At 39.4% G+C, this 18,894-nt stretch overlaps 2 protein-coding genes across 6 annotated transcripts; both read left to right on the forward strand.

The window, feature by feature from the left end:
- Positions 1-1,558: 1,558 nt before the first annotated feature.
- Positions 1,559-8,202, forward strand: LOC117390270 (heterogeneous nuclear ribonucleoprotein Q). 3 transcript variants are annotated; one of them, XM_033987974.2, is made up of 12 exons: positions 1,559-1,718; positions 3,121-3,280; positions 4,071-4,189; positions 4,270-4,377; positions 4,446-4,559; positions 5,026-5,202; positions 5,291-5,426; positions 5,693-5,898; positions 5,978-6,127; positions 6,195-6,316; positions 6,392-6,714; positions 6,814-8,202. In XM_033987974.2, exons 2-12 carry the CDS (start codon positions 3,133-3,135, stop codon positions 6,840-6,842), a joined length of 1,632 nt encoding a protein of 543 aa, XP_033843865.1. In that variant the 5' UTR covers positions 1,559-1,718; positions 3,121-3,132; the 3' UTR covers positions 6,843-8,202. The 3 variants fall into 3 exon arrangements, with proteins under 3 accessions (XP_033843865.1, XP_033843866.1, XP_033843867.1); XM_033987975.2 differs by having other exon boundaries at positions 6,817-8,202; XM_033987976.2 differs by lacking the exon at positions 3,121-3,280 and having other exon boundaries at positions 1,564-1,718.
- A 285-nt stretch (positions 8,203-8,487) lies between these two features.
- LOC117390269 (sorting nexin-14-like) lies at positions 8,488-17,871 on the forward strand. 3 transcript variants are annotated; one of them, XM_055231054.1, is made up of 29 exons: positions 8,488-8,614; positions 8,739-8,940; positions 9,020-9,214; positions 9,314-9,392; positions 9,476-9,519; positions 9,585-9,672; positions 9,737-9,821; positions 9,888-10,044; positions 10,407-10,482; positions 10,597-10,641; positions 11,653-11,733; positions 11,809-11,923; positions 12,006-12,161; positions 12,246-12,370; positions 12,750-12,808; positions 13,041-13,067; positions 14,479-14,611; positions 15,121-15,310; positions 15,380-15,463; positions 15,542-15,642; positions 15,803-15,914; positions 15,993-16,033; positions 16,130-16,249; positions 16,539-16,662; positions 16,814-16,978; positions 17,070-17,165; positions 17,246-17,337; positions 17,432-17,488; positions 17,645-17,871. In XM_055231054.1, the coding sequence occupies exons 2-29, from the start codon at positions 8,792-8,794 to the stop codon at positions 17,681-17,683; spliced, it is 2,835 nt and encodes a 944-aa protein (XP_055087029.1). In that variant the 5' UTR covers positions 8,488-8,614; positions 8,739-8,791; the 3' UTR covers positions 17,684-17,871. The 3 variants fall into 3 exon arrangements, with proteins under 3 accessions (XP_055087029.1, XP_055087030.1, XP_055087028.1); XM_055231053.1 differs by lacking the exon at positions 13,041-13,067 and adding an exon at positions 13,729-13,854 and having other exon boundaries at positions 8,527-8,614; positions 17,645-17,860; XM_055231055.1 differs by lacking the exon at positions 13,041-13,067 and having other exon boundaries at positions 8,505-8,614; positions 17,645-17,867.
- The last annotated feature ends 1,023 nt before the right edge of the window (positions 17,872-18,894 follow it).

Raw genomic sequence — 18,894 nt, forward strand, 5'->3', positions numbered from 1 at the left:
AAAGATTTAAAAAAAAATCTCCCAATGCAAATGCTGAGGGGCACTTTCAATAAGTAAAAAACAGCTTATCAGATTGTTCCACGACCATTTTAAAATATTTTTTTGGCTATCGTTTACGCCAACGCATCTCTATGGATGATACAACTGCCAATAACGCAAAGTTTTTGATGTTCGATCGACAAGCTCTATAAAATATTAGAGATTCAGTGATAGAATCAGACATAGCAGAGTGGAGGGTGTTACTGTTCTTTTGAGAAGTGGCAATGAATAGATTATGCAGGAGTCTACCAAAGGGACAGCTCATGTTATTTTCAGAAAGGCCAGATTGAGATGGTTCAGACATAGAACAGGAAGCATGTTGAGTTTAATGACTAGATTTAAGGATGTGGTGAAGAAGGGGTTGGTGTAAAAAATAAAATGTTGAGAATAGACTGACATCCAAAGTGATTTAGATTTAGTGAAGTTTATTTGACAGGGAGTTGGCATACATAAAACATTGCCAAATCTGCCCTGAGAGAAATGTGATTGTCTTTTACCCATTTTACCCTAACAAAGCATTCCACATCTTTGCCACTATATTTCACATCATCTTATGACAATTCAGTGATTCAAACCACTGCATAGTACTTTGTATGTTATGAGATGTTAATTTGGATCAAGTTATGGTTTATTTACATACATGTTTGTTGCACAATAAATCAATAATCAATGTAATGTACAATGAAGGTCAGGTTTATTTATAATGCACACCCACAAAAAGGCATCAACCAAAGTGCTGTACAAGTTCAGTTATGGCACACCAAGTTAATAATAAAACAAATGTGTAAGGCACTGTGGGACTTCTTAAACCATGTACCAATTACTTACCCTTCAATAGTCTATCTACCTCTTCCTTTAATCAAAGCAACCTTGTGATCTCACTATAAGGTGTAAAATGGTCTGCAGTTTAGTCAAGCTCTTGAAATGAGTGCTTGACACTTCTGCTGGCAAAAATGAGCTTTTTTTCTTTAGGAAAAAACAAATAAGCAGAATGGCTATTGTGGACATTATGTTAACGAGAAGATTCTTTATAGACACTTTATTTTTAAGGGCTGAAATGATAGGGAGAAACCCCAATTCATCCATTCAAGTTTGCCTTGTTTAAATTGTCAATGTCACTGTAAACTACTACTGTTTGTAATTCAGTGACTCCTATTTTCCTTAGTATGAACAAATAGATTTTTGCCTGAGATATTTCCAGAAAATAAGAAATTAAGAATTGAACATGCTGTGTTGATGTGGCAATTAGGCCCCTAGGTGAATGTCTAGGGCCTTTTTAATCTGGGCAGTTGCTCTGTAAACTCAAACTTTGTATACTAAGTTTACTTTTCTGAGTAAATGGGTAAAGAGCAATTCGTAATACTTCCACATCTATCATTTAATTTTCCTTCTTATCTCCTCTCATGGCAGGGCCGTGCTCCGGCCGCGCTGTTGTCTGTGTTCTGCAGCTTTACTGTAAAACTGTAAATGCATACAAGGCATGCCCGTGCGAGGCCGTCCAAGAAACCCCATCGACGAGACAAAACTCGAGGCGTGAACGTGGCAGCCATTTTACATCATCAAGAGTGAATGACTGAAGCCGGACCAGTGCCGGGACTTTTACACTTTTACTGTCTTTTAAGTATCTAATCTACCCTTCAAAACAATCCGCATCACACGCGTTGGTGATCCAGCGGCAGGTAGGGCAAAATATTACAATCAGCCATCTCACTGCTTGATAATTGATGTCTAAAGACGGAATCGCGCCGTGCTGTTGCAAACAATGTGGAAACTGGTGGTGGCTGGGAACGAGTTCTCCAGACCGGCTTTTTGAAAATGGACTCTTCCTATGTGGCGGCACGTTTGCAAAACCACTCACCCAGTAGGCTAAATCTCTAGCCATATGAGTCTCGCTTAATATACTACAATCAAACTCCCCTTTATGTGTTTCAAAATTTGAAACGCCTTGGTAACAATGGCCTCATTGAATGTATGCTCAATTTGGCATGCTAGCTTATTTTGACAGATCGCAGATTTTAGATGCTCATTGTCACTTTATGCTAACAATTATACATCAGAAGGTATTTCATTTCAATTGGAAACTATTCGCTCATGTTGTCTTAATTCGTCCGCTTGGTGCAATATTTTTTGTTAAATAAGCCATGGTTAGAAATGGTATTTTCTCCTGTCTAGGAACCCCTGTTAGCTTATGCTATTTTATCACAGTAGCTTAGCATGATTTCTATGGTAGCCTAGCTGTGCAAGTTAGCTTCTATGCTAGTTAGCTTAAACATGTGCAGGTCACTCCGCACCCGCTATTTCTAACCATACGTCGAAATGGTAACAGATAAGCGCACCAGGGAAAACGTAAAGGCACTTGTCCACTGCAAAGGTCAAAATATTAGCCCGTGTAATGTTCCCACTGACTGGTCTTTATTGTAAGATTAGGCTACATCCTTAAATTATTTTTAGCAAACAGTGGCACAGGCTGATGGCCCTGTGAATGTATTTTTGGTCAGTATAGTGACAACAATAAAACTACTAGCTGGTTTAAGTTGGATTATGAAGCGCTACACTTCCAATCACATTGACTCGTCTCAACATTGGTACAGAACACTAAACGATGCATTATTGTTCACTGGTCAGTCACCGGAAACTGAGTTCATTCTGCAAGAACACGTGTATCGACTATCAGCCTGTGCTGTAGTCAGCAATGAAGTGGTAATCTAACGTTCGATATAAGGACACCACCATTATTCTACTGGGTCTTCCGATTCAGTAATAAGTTAAGGATTTAAGCTATGTTTTATTTCCCTGGTCTGCATCATGCCACTTAAATGTCTTGTCATCACACCTCGGTTTTAGTCTTGTGCTGCATAAAGACTGCTGGCATTTTGCTCATAGTTCAGATAGTGAAGAGTCTTCAGACTGTTGTTGGCTAAAAAGTTTTGCAGTTTAATTCTTTATGCACCAATTTCTCAAACATTTGGGGTACGATGTAACTGTAAAAGCAGTAACAAGTCTGAGACTTTACACTTTTCTGATCCTTACTGTAGCCTTGCCCTTGACCCAGGATTAATTTGGCTCATTGCATTCACACAGATTTCTGGAGACATGGCCACAGAGCATATAAATGGAAATGGTCCAGAAGATCCAATGGACACCTCTGCTGCAGTTACCCATTCTGAGCACTTCCAGACTTTATTAGAAGCTGGTTTACCACAGAAAGTTGCTGAAAAACTAGATGAAATTTACCTAGCAGGTAAGGCACATTGAATATGCTTGCATATAAAATAGGCATTTTATCAATTTCTTGCATGTACTGTCATTTTTATCTTTTTGAATGGGGGAATTGGGTTCTCGAAGCAACTTTTTGTGGTTTCTTCCCAAAATGGGTACTGCAGACTTGCCAAAATTTAATATCAAACAGATGCATGTTGGCATAAAAATATGGATGCATATCACCTGTTAACCTAATTGCAGCATTTCATATGGCCATGCTGGTTTTATGAATACTGGCGTCAGGGCGAGTGATGGATTCTCTACCTGGGAGTTTGTAATTGAGCCTATCTGTTCTGCCCTTTCCATTCATTCCCTACCTGAAGCCCACAGAACATTAAAATTAAAGCAAAAAGTATCTGCTGCTCTGCACTCAGAGGTTAAGTCAGGACTGCGGTCTGTCCGTCAGGTCTAAAATGATTTGGACTGACCCACTGAGCCAGATGGGACCAAGGAAGAAACAATGGCAGCAGCTGTGAGGTGTAGCTGCATGGGACAGGTGACGACCCCCTCTTAGGGCAGAATGGAGTCTGGTTCATTAGAAACTCGCAGCCTCACAGAGGAGCACTGGCATATCGAGTTGCACTTTGACATCTGTTGTGATTCGTTTTGGACAAACATGCTGCTTGTAGGCTACAGTACTGCATGACCAATGCCTGCTTTTTAATTTGTGCCCTTAGCTTTTCAAGTTCATGCAATATTTTGGCCAAATTATTTGCATCGGCCTTATTATCCAGGTGTTTGAATCTTTCATTAATTATATTTTTTGTCAGGTTTGGTGTCTCACAGTGATCTTGATGATCGAGCTATTGAGGCTCTGAAAGAATTCAACGAAGAAGGTGCTCTTCAAGTATTGTTACAGTTTAAGGACAGTGACCTCTCACATGTTCAGGTAATTACAGGTGACTGGTGTCATTGGGTTATGAACTTTTGTTGGAAGCTCTAATGCCGTTTTCAATATTCTAATTTTAGAACAAAAGTGCCTTTCTTTGTGGCGTGATGAAGACCTACAGACAGAGAGAGAAACAGGGGACCAAAGTGTCGGACACTATTAAAGGACCAGATGAAGCAAAAATTAAAGTAAGAACTTGGGCCATCTATCAGTCTAAACAAATGTTTCCCTTTTCATCACTGTTTTTGATTACCAGGCTCTACTGGAAAGGACTGGCTACACACTTGACGTGACAACAGGCCAGCGAAAGTATGGAGGTCCCCCACCAGAGTGTGCTCACTCTGGCACACAGCCCTCTGTTGGTACAGAGGTAAGAATAAATGTACAGTGTTCCCCACAGATTTGTTGCAAGCTGTTATAACTTTCCTGAATCTCAACTTTCTAAACACTAAGTCATACATTTTTCAAGATTATGATTATTTTAATATGGCTTTCATACAGTATACCATAATCTCCTTAAAGTATGGGACAGTTTCATATTGTCATTTTAAGTACTTTTGACCATTAAAAATATTTAGTTTTGAACCGGTTATCACATCATATCTCGGTCAAGTTTTTTGACAATCCAATCACAGGCATTTATTCATAGGATTTGTTCCATTCAGAATCCTGTATCTTCTCACACTTCAGATTGTTTAGTGTGTTGCCTGTTAATTCTGCAGAATTGGTACAGTGATGTAATTTAATCAATCTATCAGTAGGATACACCCCTATGAGTTTCAAGCTGTAATATATTTGTTGTATTATAATACATTCATATATTCTTAATTTGTTAGATTTTTGTAGGCAAAATCCCCAGAGACCTTTTTGAGGATGAGCTTGTTCCACTCTTTGAAAAAGCTGGCCCCATCTGGGACCTGCGTCTTATGATGGATCCTTTCAGTGGCCTGAACCGAGGCTATGCCTTTGTCACTTTCTGCACTAAAGAAGCCGCACAGCAAGCTGTCAAATTGGTATGTACAATGTTTCATACATTTTGTTTAACTTGTAATTTAGTGTAATAATGTAAGCAAATGAAATAATTTTGATCTTTTCCAATAGTGCAATAATAATGAAATACGACCAGGAAAACAAATCGGAGTGTGTATCTCTGTGGCCAATAACAGGCTTTTTGTTGGGTCTATTCCTAAGAGTAAAACAAAAGAGCAGATTGTTGAAGAATTTGCAAAAGTCACAGGTAAGTCCATTTACTTTACTGAGCACTGCCTTCGGTCTGGTTGCATGTCACATTAGTGTACCACTTATTCAAATACTTGTGTCAGAATGATGATGACTTGAATGATGTACCAGAGTGACTTCAGTTACTATGAGGGTTTACCGCTAAGATCTGACTGGACACAAGCATATTTTTTTAAATCTTCCAAGTGGAAACAATTTGTGTATTGTAGAATACCTTTACTTCAATTTGGACAAATGTTGTAAAAAGATTTTTTCCATTGACAGAGGGCCTAAATGATGTCATTTTGTACCACCAACCGGATGATAAGAAGAAGAACCGAGGCTTTTGTTTTCTGGAGTATGAGGACCATAAGACGGCTGCACAAGCACGCCGGAGACTTATGAGCGGCAAAGTTAAGGTGTGGGGAAATGTGGTCACAGTAGAATGGGCTGACCCTATTGAGGACCCAGATCCTGAAGTCATGGCCAAGGTAAGGACCCTTTTGTTAACAATATTGAGTAAGATATTGCTTATTGTAGTATTCATATTTTGTTCGTCATCTGTTTTAGGTTAAGGTGCTGTTTGTTAGAAATCTGGCTAGCACTGTTACAGAAGAGATACTTGAAAAGACTTTCAGTCAGTTTGGCAAACTGGAACGTGTGAAAAAGCTTAAGGATTACGCATTCATCCACTTTGAAGAAAGGGATGGTGCTGTGAAGGTATAGATGGGCTAAAAAAAACTTTTGGTTAATTAAGAAACTGGAATTAAATATCTGAATTACACAGGCTCTGGCTGATTTGAATGGAAAAGAACTTGAGGGGGAGCATATTGAAATTGTCTTCGCAAAACCCCCTGATCAGAAGAGAAAAGAGCGTAAAGCTCAAAGACAAGCTGCCAAAACACAAATGTAAGTGACAAAATTAAGCTATCAACTCTGGAAATTCATTTAGCAAAATATTGTAACACCATAATATTTTCTCAGGTATGATGATTACTACTACTATATGCCTCCCCACATGGCCCCACCCACCAGGGGCAGAGGGCGAGGTGGACGAGGCGGTTACACATACCCTCACGATTATTATTGTTATGAAGACTACTATGATTACTATGGATATGACTATCATAACTACCGTGGAGGCTATGATGACCCATATTATGGATATGAAGACTTCCAAGGGTCTGGGAGAGGCCGGGGAGCTCGAGGGGGAATTCGAGGAACCACCAGTCAAACACGCGGCCGTGCGGTTGTTACACGTGGCCGCATGGGATTCTCTCAACGAGGTGGGCCTGGAACTACCCGAGGTAACTAGCTGACCATTTCTCAGTATTGTAAATGCAGTCTTTCACCTATACACAGGTTTGTGGCTGTAATAAAGTTGTGACTGACATTTACTTTTTCAGCAGGGAAGCGAGGCCGGGCACGCTCCTGACCTGTGCCTGTGGATACTGACTTGATGAGTGGGGTTACACCGTAAGCTGCAATGGATGTTAATACAAAAGAGCATGACACAAGGTCCAATGATATTCCAGCCTTACAAAGAAGCATTTCCCTCCCCATGTTTTTTTTTTTCTTTTTGAAACTGCCACCTTAAAAAGATTTAGGATTTATTACAGGCCATGGCCTTTGTCCAGAGCTGATACAGGGCTTGCTGCCCAAACAATCTACCCCTTCCCTGTCCCTAAAATGCCATTTTAAAAAAGATAATTATTGATGAATTTGCACTTTTAAGTTTCTTAGGTTTGAAGTGGCTCGAAGGAGCTTGATGCTATGTATATGTTTGTGCTATTTGCAATTTTATTATTGTCGGAATATCCATGTTAATCTTAAATGTTTGATCTGGATGTTTGAATGAGAAAGAACATTTGCAGGTTTTTAAGGTGTACCCACCTGGCATGGATAAGTCAGGCATTCCAGGAACGTGGTTCTTTTCAGAACTTGTCTTTAAAGGGTTGGTTGACTACCTCAGTACAGAGGACTAAACTACCCGGCCTGTACTGTAAATAGGGAAACTATGTTGATGAAAGCAGGGTTTGTTTTAAAATAAAATATGCACAAGAGCTGCAGCGAAAACGATGTACTTAATGTAATATAATCATTTCAGCTGCAGCTCAGACACTGCTAACAGTCAAACTGGGCATGCAAAATTATCTCATGTGATGAGTATAAACAAACCCTGCTTTTATCTTATTTTGAACTGAATTGGCTGCAATGCCTTTTCAGAATATGTAGTTACTGGTTGTATAGTTTTTGGATAAATGTTACTTTTGTAAAGGCTTAAACATCACAGGTATCCAATTGCCTTTGATTTAACAAAAAATACACACAAAATAATAAAAAATAAAGCCCTGCAGTGTCCCTTTTGTGCCACGGTAACTTGACAGTGATCTTACCTTCTGGATGAAAACCAGTTTTAAATGTCAAATGATCATGTAACACTCGAGATTCAAGATAAAAAAAAATGAAGTTTCCATTTGATGGAGTTTTGCTCTACAAATGGATTGCCCACCTGTAGTTTGTTTGGTACAAACTACAGGGGCTGAAGGGATACTGCAGTGAGTTTCTATTTCCACATAGCAAAAAGGAAACTGTGCTTCAGTCCCAGTTTTCTACAGTTAACTCCCTCGTAAAAAAAAAAAAAATCATTACCAACTTTTGAAAAAAGAAAAAATGTTAGCAGTTTTAAACTATTGTTGGTGGCCAACATCATTTTTTGCATTCCTGCAAATTGTTTTATACTGTAAAATGGAGGTGAGTGTAACTTATTTTTGTAATAAAGTTTTTGATTTCTACCACTGTTTACCTAGTTTCTTATAATACAGAATATCCTTTCTTATATCTTTTTTGCAGTCATAGATTAAAAAGTGGTTCAAATGCAAAGGGGCAATCATCAGAAATTCAAACTTGCAGGGGACATCTGAATATAGTGAAAATAAATTCTTAACGTTGCATAATAAATCCTATAATACCACGTACCCATCTTTGCTGTTGTTGTAAAGAGCAGCTCGTCCAGGGACCAGCAGCACGTCCAGGGACCAGCGTTACGCTGCTCTGGGCGGAGGTGACCATGCTGTCGTTGCGTATTACGTGGCTGCCCCAAGGACTGCCTACCTAGGATGTGCACCAACGACTGCTAATACTGCGCTTTACAGCTGCGCAGGGCACCTCGGCTATAAAGGAATATTAAGATTCTACAGTGTCGAAGTAAGAAAATGTCTGCCTTTCTGATCGAGCTTTGTAGGCTATATTCAGACGAAAAACGCCACTATGAATACAACAATGTAGCATGGAGCTTAACGATTGCATTCAGAGGGTCTCTCCTTCGCAGATGTTTCATGTAGTTTTGAGAAATCCAGCCGTCCTCCTCCAGCACGGACCATCATGGGCTGTATCACGGGATGTATCAGTGCTGTAGTGCAGAGGATGAGGAGCAGGATGAGGCTCGGGCTGCTGCGCGAGCTCGGACGCCAATATCCGCTATTCTGCTTTCTCCTGCTGCTGCTTCTGCTGTCCACTGTGCTTTTGAACAGGTCTACGACTTTTAGTGCTTATTGTTTTATATTACGTCTATTTTCTACGAAGTTTGATTTTCCCGTCTGCTCCTCACAGATATATTCATATAATTATGATGATCTGGTCATTTCTGGCCGGAGTTGTTACTTTTTATTGCTCTTTGGGGCCCGAGTCTCTTCTTCCCAACGTCCTGATATCAATTAAAGCGAAGAAAAAGGTTTATCAACCGGAGCTATTCCCTCTGGGCCACAGCTGTGCTGTTTGTGGAAATATCAAATGCAAAAGGCACAGGTAAACACATTTATCCACTGTTATGCTGTCATTGGTTCATGTTCACGCGCGCCTTCTAGTGGTCATAATTTTAATGTATTTTTAACGTTTCACTATAAGGCCAACCTTACTGCTGGAAAATTATCAACCGTGGCTTGATCTTAAGATTCCATCCAAAGTGGATGCTTCTCTTTCACAGGTTTGTGTATCTAACGGTGTGTTTTTGTTCTTTTTTTTTTTTTTTTAAAAAGGGATGAAACATTTGTCTTTTTCCCCACCTAGATTTTGGAATTGGTCTTGGAAAACTTTGTGTATCCATGGTACAGGTAGGCAACATGCAGCAGTTGTTTTTGGCCGTGTCATGACTAATCTATAACAGTCTACTTTACAGAGATATCACAGATGATGAAGCATTTGTGGATGAGCTCAGGATGACTTTACGCTTCTTTGCTGCAGTTTTAGTCCGCAGAACGCAAAAGGTCTGATAACATCTGTGGTATGATTAGGCCTGCATGTTTAACCCAAATGTATTTTGTCACTCAGGTGGATGTTGCATCACTCATCTTAAAGAAGCTTCTCAAAGTTTCCATGAAGCACATCGAAATTATTAGAAAAGCCAGACAGAAAGGTACCTTCACTTTATTCAAGTCATGGTCAAAACAAATAAGCATCAACTTTTTTTTTTTGTATTCAGTAAAAAACACAGAACAATTCCAACAAGCGGCTCTGGAGGAGTATGGTCCAGATCTTCACGTGGCTCTTCGCAGTCGTAGAGATGAACTGCTCTACCTCCGAAGGCTGACTGAAATGCTCTTCCCTTACATCCTTCCTCCTAAAGCCACAGACTGCAGGTGATTTAAAGCAAACTCTCAAACTGTTAAAGGTACACTATGCAGCTTTTCTTTGTCACCTGCTCGTCACTGGAGATGGAACATTCCACAATGAGGCATTAATCTATTGAGAAACCTTCAGGACAAGTGCATGTTTTTGATGGTATCTTTTCGCTGGATAAATGCAACATGGATGTACAGTATTTAATGCTTTGCTGTGGAAACATCTAAGCACAACAATAACATCTCCATGGAAACAAGCATGTGGAAAAGTTGCACAGTGCACATCTAAAGTTCTTCTACCTTTTATAAATGGTCAGTTGAGGTCCACTCTCTTGTTCACTGTGTCACCACCTGCGGCTTCCTCTTTCCACTCTTTCCAGATCTCTCACTCTCCTCATCAGAGAGATTTTAGCTGGCTCTGTCTTCCTCCCTTCACTGGACTACTTAGCTGATCCTGTGAGTTTAGACAGTCTTTGGGTTCCTCTCATGCATGGTCTAATAAGACTAATAACACGGCTGACACATTGACAACTTGAATAAGACTTACAGCGCAACTTTCTCTTTTTGCAGGACATAGTGAATCATTTGATACTGCTTTTCATTGACAACTCTCCAGTAAGTAATCTGATTAGTTTTTTATTATTTTTTATTTTTTTATTGTTTTGGTGTTAAAGTGATAGGTTAGAGTTAGGCTTCTAATTTCATTAAAACATAGTTAACATCATTATATTTAAGATTCTACTACTACTTTTCTATTTTTTATTTTGGTGAAGTTTATAATTTTACTTCCGGGTTGGACAGGAGCAGCAGATATGACATGTGCAGAGGTAGTGGTGGACAAAGTAACAAAGTAACAAAGTAAAAGTGGTAAAGTACTGCATTTAAGTACAATTTTTAGGTATCTATACTTTACTTAAGTAACTTTTACAGTAGATACTTTTGATTTTTTCTTCCCCACATTTGAGAGCAGTATTTGTACTTTCTATGGCACAACAAAAACAAAAATAAATACTCAAAATTAATGAGAAAAATTAAGAAATGTATTCGTATTGCTACTGTTGAACAAAATATGTATCATTTTTAATCATTGTCACTACATTTAACACTTTAACAAAACAACTAGACTTCTGTGAAATACTTTTACTTTTTATTCTAAAAGTACATTTTTAAACGGCTAGTTAAATGCTTTCACTTGAGTTTTTCCATGCGATACTTTTACTTTTATTTAAGTAACAAAGTCGAGTACTTCATCCACGACTGTGCAGAGCTAACCACAAGAACTGTTACCTAGCAACCATAATGTTCACAAGCGCAAAAACGTCCAATTTGCACAATAGTTTTGATTAGACTAATAAAAATAATGACAACACCTTTATTTTGTTAAGTAAGTGTTTAAACGGTCAGAAAAAATACCTTCCTTGTGCATAAATGATTTCATATTGGAGATAATTTTTGTTGATGACATCATAGATAGCAGATATTCAGTATTTTCACACTTTTTTACACAAACTGCCACAAAAGTGATGTAAAACTATGATAAATATTTGCCACTGGTACTGTCCCACCAAACCAAGTAATAATTAATAAAACATTAAAACTGTGACTTTAATCTTCTCTTGGCCATAGCCTGAAAAAGCGACAGAGCCATCTTCAGCTATGGTTCCCTTCCTTCAAAAGTATGCCGACCCTCGCTCTAAAAAGCCCTCAGTGAGTCCATCTTACCACGCTGTTGTTCAAATGAGTAACTGCTGCTTACTTTGACATTGTGTTGCGTTTGACCAGGTACTAAAGCTTGAACTCAGAGAAATCCGGCAACAGCAGGACTTGCTTTTTCGTTTCATGAACTTCCTGAAGCATGAAGGTGCAGTGCATGTGCTCCAGTTTTGTCTTGCTGTTGGTAAGCACAAGCCCACTTTTATTTTAGTTTAGTTATTATGTCTTGTTGTTTACAAGATCCTTGTATATCTCTTTACCTACAGAGGAATTCAACAATAGTATTTTAGATCCAGACTTGAGTGATTCCAAGAAGGTGATGCTACACAAAGAAGTGAAGAAGATCTATGAGACCTACATTTTGGACGAGAGCATTGATAAAATCCGTTTTGATCCCTTCATCGTGGAAGAAATACGTCGCAGTAAGCACATGGTTTTTTGCATGCTGTTTATCAAAAAATATTGATGTATGATGTTTTAAATAATCTTGTTTTGTAACCCCACAGTTGCTGAAGGCCCATATGCAGAAGTTGTTAAGCTGCAGACCATGAGATGTCTGTTTGAGGCTTATGAACACGTCCTGTCACTCCTTGAGAATGTTTTCACGCCCATGTTTTGTCACAGCGACGAGGTCAGTAACACTACTCATGTGGCCTTTATATGTGGAAATCCATACGTTTCATTGGTGGAAACTGACCTAATTTACTCAAACCCTTCTCATGTGCTGAGCATCCAATCACTATCTGCTGCGTCATCAGTCGACACACTGCAGCTAATGGGGCAACCCTGGCCTTATGCCAAGCTGCCAAACCTGATTTCACCCCTCACTGTTTGGGTCAATACAAAAGAGTAAACTGAAGCAGCACCATTGTCAGCCCTCCCCTCCTATACAACAGTCTAGACAATATAGCATACACTGGAGTATGTCCCTGTGTTGTCAGTCCAAAACAAATCTAAATGCCTTTAACTTCTCCTAATCTTTTATTCTCTTTTGTATATACCTCTCTCAGTACTTTCGCCATCTTCTAAAAGGGGCTGAATCTCCCTCAAGGACTTCCAGGATGAGCAGGTATGAATAGGCTTCTCCTGAAGACAAATACAACTGTATTGTACTGCACTGCATATCCAAATGTATGTTTTCAGTCATGTTATTTCCCTGTCTCTGTACATCCTAAGTTCTTACACAGAAAGTTCTTTTATTTGCCTCATGTATAAAACCAATGGGTAGGAAGAGTGTGGGGTATAGTGTGTATGTGGCCACTGGGCCCTGCCACTAACTCCATTATGTGCATATGTTCCAGAACTAGCCTCAGTTTGGATGACATCCGGTGAGTAAATAGATGCGAAAAAATATTATATTGAATATGAAACATTTGCTGTATTTGCAGTCAAAACCAGAGGCATTCATTCATTCTTGCATAGAACAAATGATCCTGCTTGTCCATTACATATCCAGCCTTGTCAGGATGCTCTTGTTGCTTCAGTTCATAAAGTGATGAATCTACAAATTGCCCAGTGTTTTACTCAAGCTGAATGAGGTGATGTTTGATAAAACATCTCCTTGGAGTGTGTATTGTGTTTTTTTTTCTACCAAATGCCAGGTAAAAACAAAATACATTAGTAAACAAAGAAAGAAAGGCCACTGAGAAGTAAAGTCCTGTAACCATCCTCATCCTACAGGACTGAAATCTCAATAAACTGCTGTTATTATTAGTATTTTTGTATATCCTGGAAACCAACAATGGACAATAAGTATGGAGTGACAGAATTTCAAGAGTTACTGTTCAATAGACAGAAATAAAATGTACAACCACAGAGTAGTTTAGCTGTGATGTCACCTGGCCCAGTCTTTACAAAGTGTGCATAGCATAGAGACTAACTGTGCCCACGGCTGTTTGTCTAATCTGTGTAACCTCCATTCCGCCTCTCCTGCTCTGCCTTCGGGCCCTCCCTGAACTTTGTGGGGACCCAACCCTGCTCTGCTCATAGCTACTGGGACTGGAGCCCTGAGTCCCTCCCCTCTTTCTCCACGGCCTCTGACAGCTCTTCACCTGCATCCTCTAACTCCATCCATGCCCTGTTCACCACTCCCCCACACCGCCACTCATCGCCCAAGTAAGTTAGGGTCAATGGTCCATCTGTCGCCCCAGTGTGAAGTCCTTACATCAGCCAACCACCTACCTGCATGTGACCAGTGCATGAGACCTGGACCTCTGTTTAATAGACATACATACTCTCCGTCTATTTGGTTTGTGTTAAAGGTGTACTGTGTAACTTTTCAGGTGGATGGTACGTCACCTTTTTTCATGGAGGTGTTATTGCCTTATCTAGATGTTTCACAGTGTGGCATAAAGTGCATTTATCTCCATGGAGACAAGCAGGTTCCTCCACCAAAAAGTTACATAGTGCACTTTTAGTGACCTTTTGTTCTGTTTTCATGTTTATGGTGCAAATTTAATCCTTTTGTGATAAAATTTGTACTAGACAATGGAATCAGTTGGATAATAACAAAATCATTCAAGGTATCAGACATTGTTCTTTCTCTTTTTCTTGAGCTGCATCTGCTTTGCAAAAGTGTATAAATTCCCATTGGCAATTATGTTGGTGTTATGCTCCCTATGTAGCCACAGATACCTTGGGGCAGACTGTCAGAAGTGTGGCTGCCATTCTGTGCCTATGGACTGTGACTATCACTAATCACTTAAACACGTTTACTCACTAATGAAGTGTGTTCTGCAGGAGCACATCAAGGCGAGGAGAATCCTTTGGAATCAGCCGCATCGGCAGTAAAATTAAAGGAGTGTTTAAGAGCACCACCATGGAGGGGGCCATGCTGCCGTCATACGGGCTGGTGGAAGGAGAGGATGATTTGGTAAAGAATGTTTCATCTATCAAACAATTAAAAGTCTACTACTGTTTCACTCGCTGTTTTTTCTTGGCACTAGGACTAGGAAATAGATATATAGGAAATGGATGTATAACATCAAGACAAAAGGGATTTTGGAATTTAGCATTTGCTTTCAAGTGGAGATGTACTGCACACTGTCATCACCAGGGGGCGTGGCAGTGCAGCATGTGCAGAGGTTGTTGGGTTCATTGCTGTTCTCATTGCTGTGGAGGGAGGGGATGCACCACGTAGGTCTTTTATAAGTGGAGGCTTTATCTTCAGAATATCTGTCATCTAACTTGAAACAACAACTCTTAAATGCCAAATGCAGTTTATTTCTATGTCAAATCTTAGATTTAACAAGTATTTGTTGTAGTTGTCCTCTGAGGTAATATATTGACAAAAGTAGATGACAGAACATTGATTCCATGTAAAGCCCTGTTGTTGAGATTCCCTCTCCTTAGTGTTCATATGAGACTTTACTCCACACACAGGTGGAGGAGGCCTTGATGGTCTTGGAGGACGACTCTCCATTAGAAGCTGCCTCCACTCCCTGTACTCCTCCACGGAACCTGTCTGCATGGAGCATCAGCATTCCTTATATTGATTTCTATGATGACGACACTAAACGGGAGAGGATACCTGTGTTCTGTATTGATGTGGAACGCAATGACCGGAAGACAGGTAGGCGTGGGCCCTCCCTCTGTCTGACCTTTACTGACTTCTACTGTTATATTACTGTTCTCTTTTTAGTGGGTCAGGAGATAGAGCACTGGTCAGTGTACAGGAGATACCTGGAGTTCTATGTTCTTGAATCAAAACTTACTGAGTTTCATGGTAGGTTTTTGCATCATTCTTGAATTAATAGCACTGATTTTATTCTATAAATGACAGCTGTTCTCTTTATCCTTGCAGGCTCTTTTCCAGATGCACAGTTGCCATCCAAGAGGATCATTGGCCCTAAGAATTATGAGTTCCTTACTTCGAAACGTGTGGAATTTGAGGAGTACCTTCAGGTGACGGTCTTTCTCCATGCTTATTGGTTCAGCCTATCCTGATGACATAAAATAATTGGTCTTTTTTCTGTACCTGAGCCAATAACTGGGATTTGACTCAAACTAGAGAGAGAGGAAAATAATATTTGACACCATTTTGCATATTTCTTTATCTTTGTAGAATCTTTTGCAACACCCAGAGCTCAGTAACAGTCAGCTTTTGGCTGATTTTCTTTCTCCTCATGGCATGGAGTCACAGTTCCTCGACAAGATGCTGCCTGATGTTAACCTTGGTATAGTAATAAAATATATTTATTGATGTAAATGGTTACCATGAAATAAATCTTGACATTCAGGGTTTGTATTTACAGGGAAAATTATAAAGGCTGTTCCCAGTAAACTGATAAAAGAGGTAAGAATAACCCAATAATGATGAGAGAATGCACTAAAATTCTTTCCGGTATTTGCATTTAATATCGTACTTTTTTTTTTCTTTTTTTTTTTAAAGAAAGGACAGCACCTGGAGCCTTTCATCCAGTCATTCTTCAACTCATGTGAATCCCCCAAACCTAAACCAAGTCACCCGGAGCTCACTATTCTAAGCCCCTCCTCTGAAAATGATAAAAAGGTACAGTATGATTTTGTATGTTTAAAAAATATATATGTAAAATGCATGAAGCTTCATTACAATTAAAGCAGGTTTTAGTTGTAGAGTCTGCCAAGGCAAACTGAGGAGGTAAGTTTAGGTTTGCTTTTTAGGTTTACTTTTTTCAAGTTTATTACAGAAGTATCTTTGGACACAGGCTGTGTTTATAAATTTTTTAAGAAAATCTTACTTATATACTACATACAAAGAAGGGAAAAATATGTTTTGCTCTCTTGAATGATAATACCTTGTCATTATTCTCTGTCCTTAGCTTTTCAACGACCTCTTCAAGAACAATGCCAACCGCTCAGAGACCTTGGAGAAAAGGCATAACCAAAATTACTTCATGCAAATGATAACTGTGGATGGACTCTACGACTATTTGATGTACATAGGTGAGTGAGATCAGTATATCCACTGCACAACAATCTATGGGATTTTTGCCCTCTACTGGTGACAGTCAGCATAATTTAGCACCCAATAAAATGATCTCTCTACCTTCAGAGTTGCAGGCAATATGAATGATATAGTACAAATGTCCTTTAGGCCGTGTTGTCTTTCACATCCCTGACTGGCTTCACCACTTGTTAATGGGGGGCCGAATCTTGTTCAAGAATACTTTGGAGGCTTACTCCCATCACTATCTGCAGTCCAAACTGAGCCAAGTGCTGGAGGAACACCGCATTGTTTCCCTCATCACTCTGCTCCGAGGTGCACTACCACTACCACACTCACATCCAGTAAATTCTCATCTGTATTCACCCCTTGTAACTTATTAACATAAGTCCCCCTTCTTCACCAGATGCTGTTTTCTGTGAGAGCAGCCAGTCTCGCTCTGCTCAGGAGAAACACAAGAGGGCCAAAAAAGCCTTTGAGGAAATGCTAAGTTATATTCCAGGTAATTGTACTGTTTCAACACATGGTTATTGCAAAGAAATACTTCTTACATTTACGGTCCCAAACTAATATTCTCTCTAGACATTATTGGCAAATGCATTGGAGAAGAGGCCAAGTACGAAGGGGTCTGTCTTCTTTTTGATGGCCTTCAACAGCCAGTTCTCAATAAGCAGGTATAACCTGTAATCAAGGAATGTACCTGCTATTATTACTGTACATGTTTTTAAATTGGTGATTCCAATAAAGAATGTATCCCTTTGCTCCTAGCTAACTTATGTGCTTTTGGATCTCACTATACAAGAGGTTTTTCCAGAACTGTGCAAGGTATGGCATCAGTCAGGGTTATTTAACACAGACTGTGATGCACTACACAGATTAATAATGTTAGGAACTAGGAGTATTCTGAGAGCTTATTGATAGAGAATAAAAAATCCACTACTGTTACTACTATGTAACGATGCTTCTGTTTATTCTTTGCAGACGCAGAAAGAGACCTCCAATGTAGCACCGTGGATGTAAAATACTGCTGTTAACCAGAGGCTAGCACTAGCATCGTTCAAAGCACTTTCTACTTCATATCATAGAATTATAGTACCTTCAGTTTTCCTGTACGTGTGTATTTTTACTGTATGCGCTGCTTCATTTTGTCTTTCAAACTGAACTGATATTTGTATATTTTGTCATTAAATTGAAGTCAATAATGACTTAGTGATGTGTTCTTGTAGCATTTTGATACAGTCCCGATCACATGTCACTATTCATAATGCATGAAACTGTCTTGCAGGCCCTAGTCCACATCCTAGTGCTCAGGTCTGCTGTCTCTGGTGGCTTAGGGATCATGCAACCATAATCCTCATTTCCTTTAATTTGAAGGTAGACACTTTGACTCATTGTTTTCTTTTTGAATAATCGAGGCATTAGTCTCATATAACATGATATGATGTGATTCCATATATTAGAAATTTATTATAATAATGGTTGTCAATGGATCCTGAATGTGCCCTAAAACTTTTAAGAAAGATGGGGTCAGCTTGGACATTAACTAATCCAAGTAATTCTAACCAAGTAACATACAGTAGTCACTCATTTATTCTGTATTTTAAAAATGTGAAAGTTTAGTTTAGTTTAATGTGTTTGCGCGTGGTCCCTGTTAAAATAAAGTCTATAATTTCATAAAAGAAGAGATGCTTTACATCAGATTTGCCTCAAGCTAATTTCCATCTGCAGTCACTGGGCAGGTTAACAAACAATTAAAATACATCTCAGTATCTGTCTATTTATAATTGAACCATGCATTCTCTCATTCTTTTACAAGAATGCTGTTTTATCTCACCGACAGCTGTCAATAATTTTCAAACTGATAGCTGTTAATAAACCACTGTGTTTGTACAATAGTGATAGTGTTGTTGGGGCGGTTTGAACCGCCACAGCGCAACCACGCCCTCACAGTGAGCAGCATGGGACTTTTGCTGGTGCAGGTTTTGTCCAGTGACTGTCATAATCAGCCCAGAAGGGATTTTCAGCACAAGTCTAATATTAGACAAGGCTCCTGTGCTACAGGGTCATGAGGCTGCCCGTTGCTCTGTAAAAGGAGAAGAGGATGGACTGGTTGTATCGCGCTGGGTGTTCAGGAGGTGATGGTTGATAGAAACAAATTTTCAAAGATTGTGGTAATTTTCTCTTAGCCTCTTTCTGTGTTGGGTGGTTACTTCAGACTTCAACAGAGTCAG

Source organism: Periophthalmus magnuspinnatus, chromosome 22, assembly GCF_009829125.3.
Source record: "Periophthalmus magnuspinnatus isolate fPerMag1 chromosome 22, fPerMag1.2.pri, whole genome shotgun sequence".
NCBI lineage: Eukaryota > Metazoa > Chordata > Actinopteri > Gobiiformes > Gobiidae > Periophthalmus > Periophthalmus magnuspinnatus.

What these genes read in the sequence shown, in the direction of transcription:
- LOC117390270 (XM_033987974.2), top strand. Translation starts at nt 3,133, where the DNA reads ATGGCCACAGAGCATATAAATGGAAATGGTCCAGAAGATCCAATGGAC. An exon ending in GTGACCTCTCACATGTTCAG is followed by an intron (nt 4,190 to 4,269) that starts GTAATTACAGGT and finishes TTCTAATTTTAG; the next exon opens with AACAAAAGTGCCTTTCTTTG. An exon ending in TGGGCCTGGAACTACCCGAG is followed by an intron (nt 6,715 to 6,813) that starts GTAACTAGCTGA and finishes TTACTTTTTCAG; the next exon opens with CAGGGAAGCGAGGCCGGGCA.
- LOC117390269 (XM_055231053.1), top strand. Translation starts at nt 8,792, where the DNA reads ATGGGCTGTATCACGGGATGTATCAGTGCTGTAGTGCAGAGGATGAGG. An exon ending in AAAACTTACTGAGTTTCATG is followed by an intron (nt 15,464 to 15,541) that starts GTAGGTTTTTGC and finishes TTATCCTTGCAG; the next exon opens with GCTCTTTTCCAGATGCACAG. An exon ending in AGCCAGTTCTCAATAAGCAG is followed by an intron (nt 17,338 to 17,431) that starts GTATAACCTGTA and finishes CTTTGCTCCTAG; the next exon opens with CTAACTTATGTGCTTTTGGA.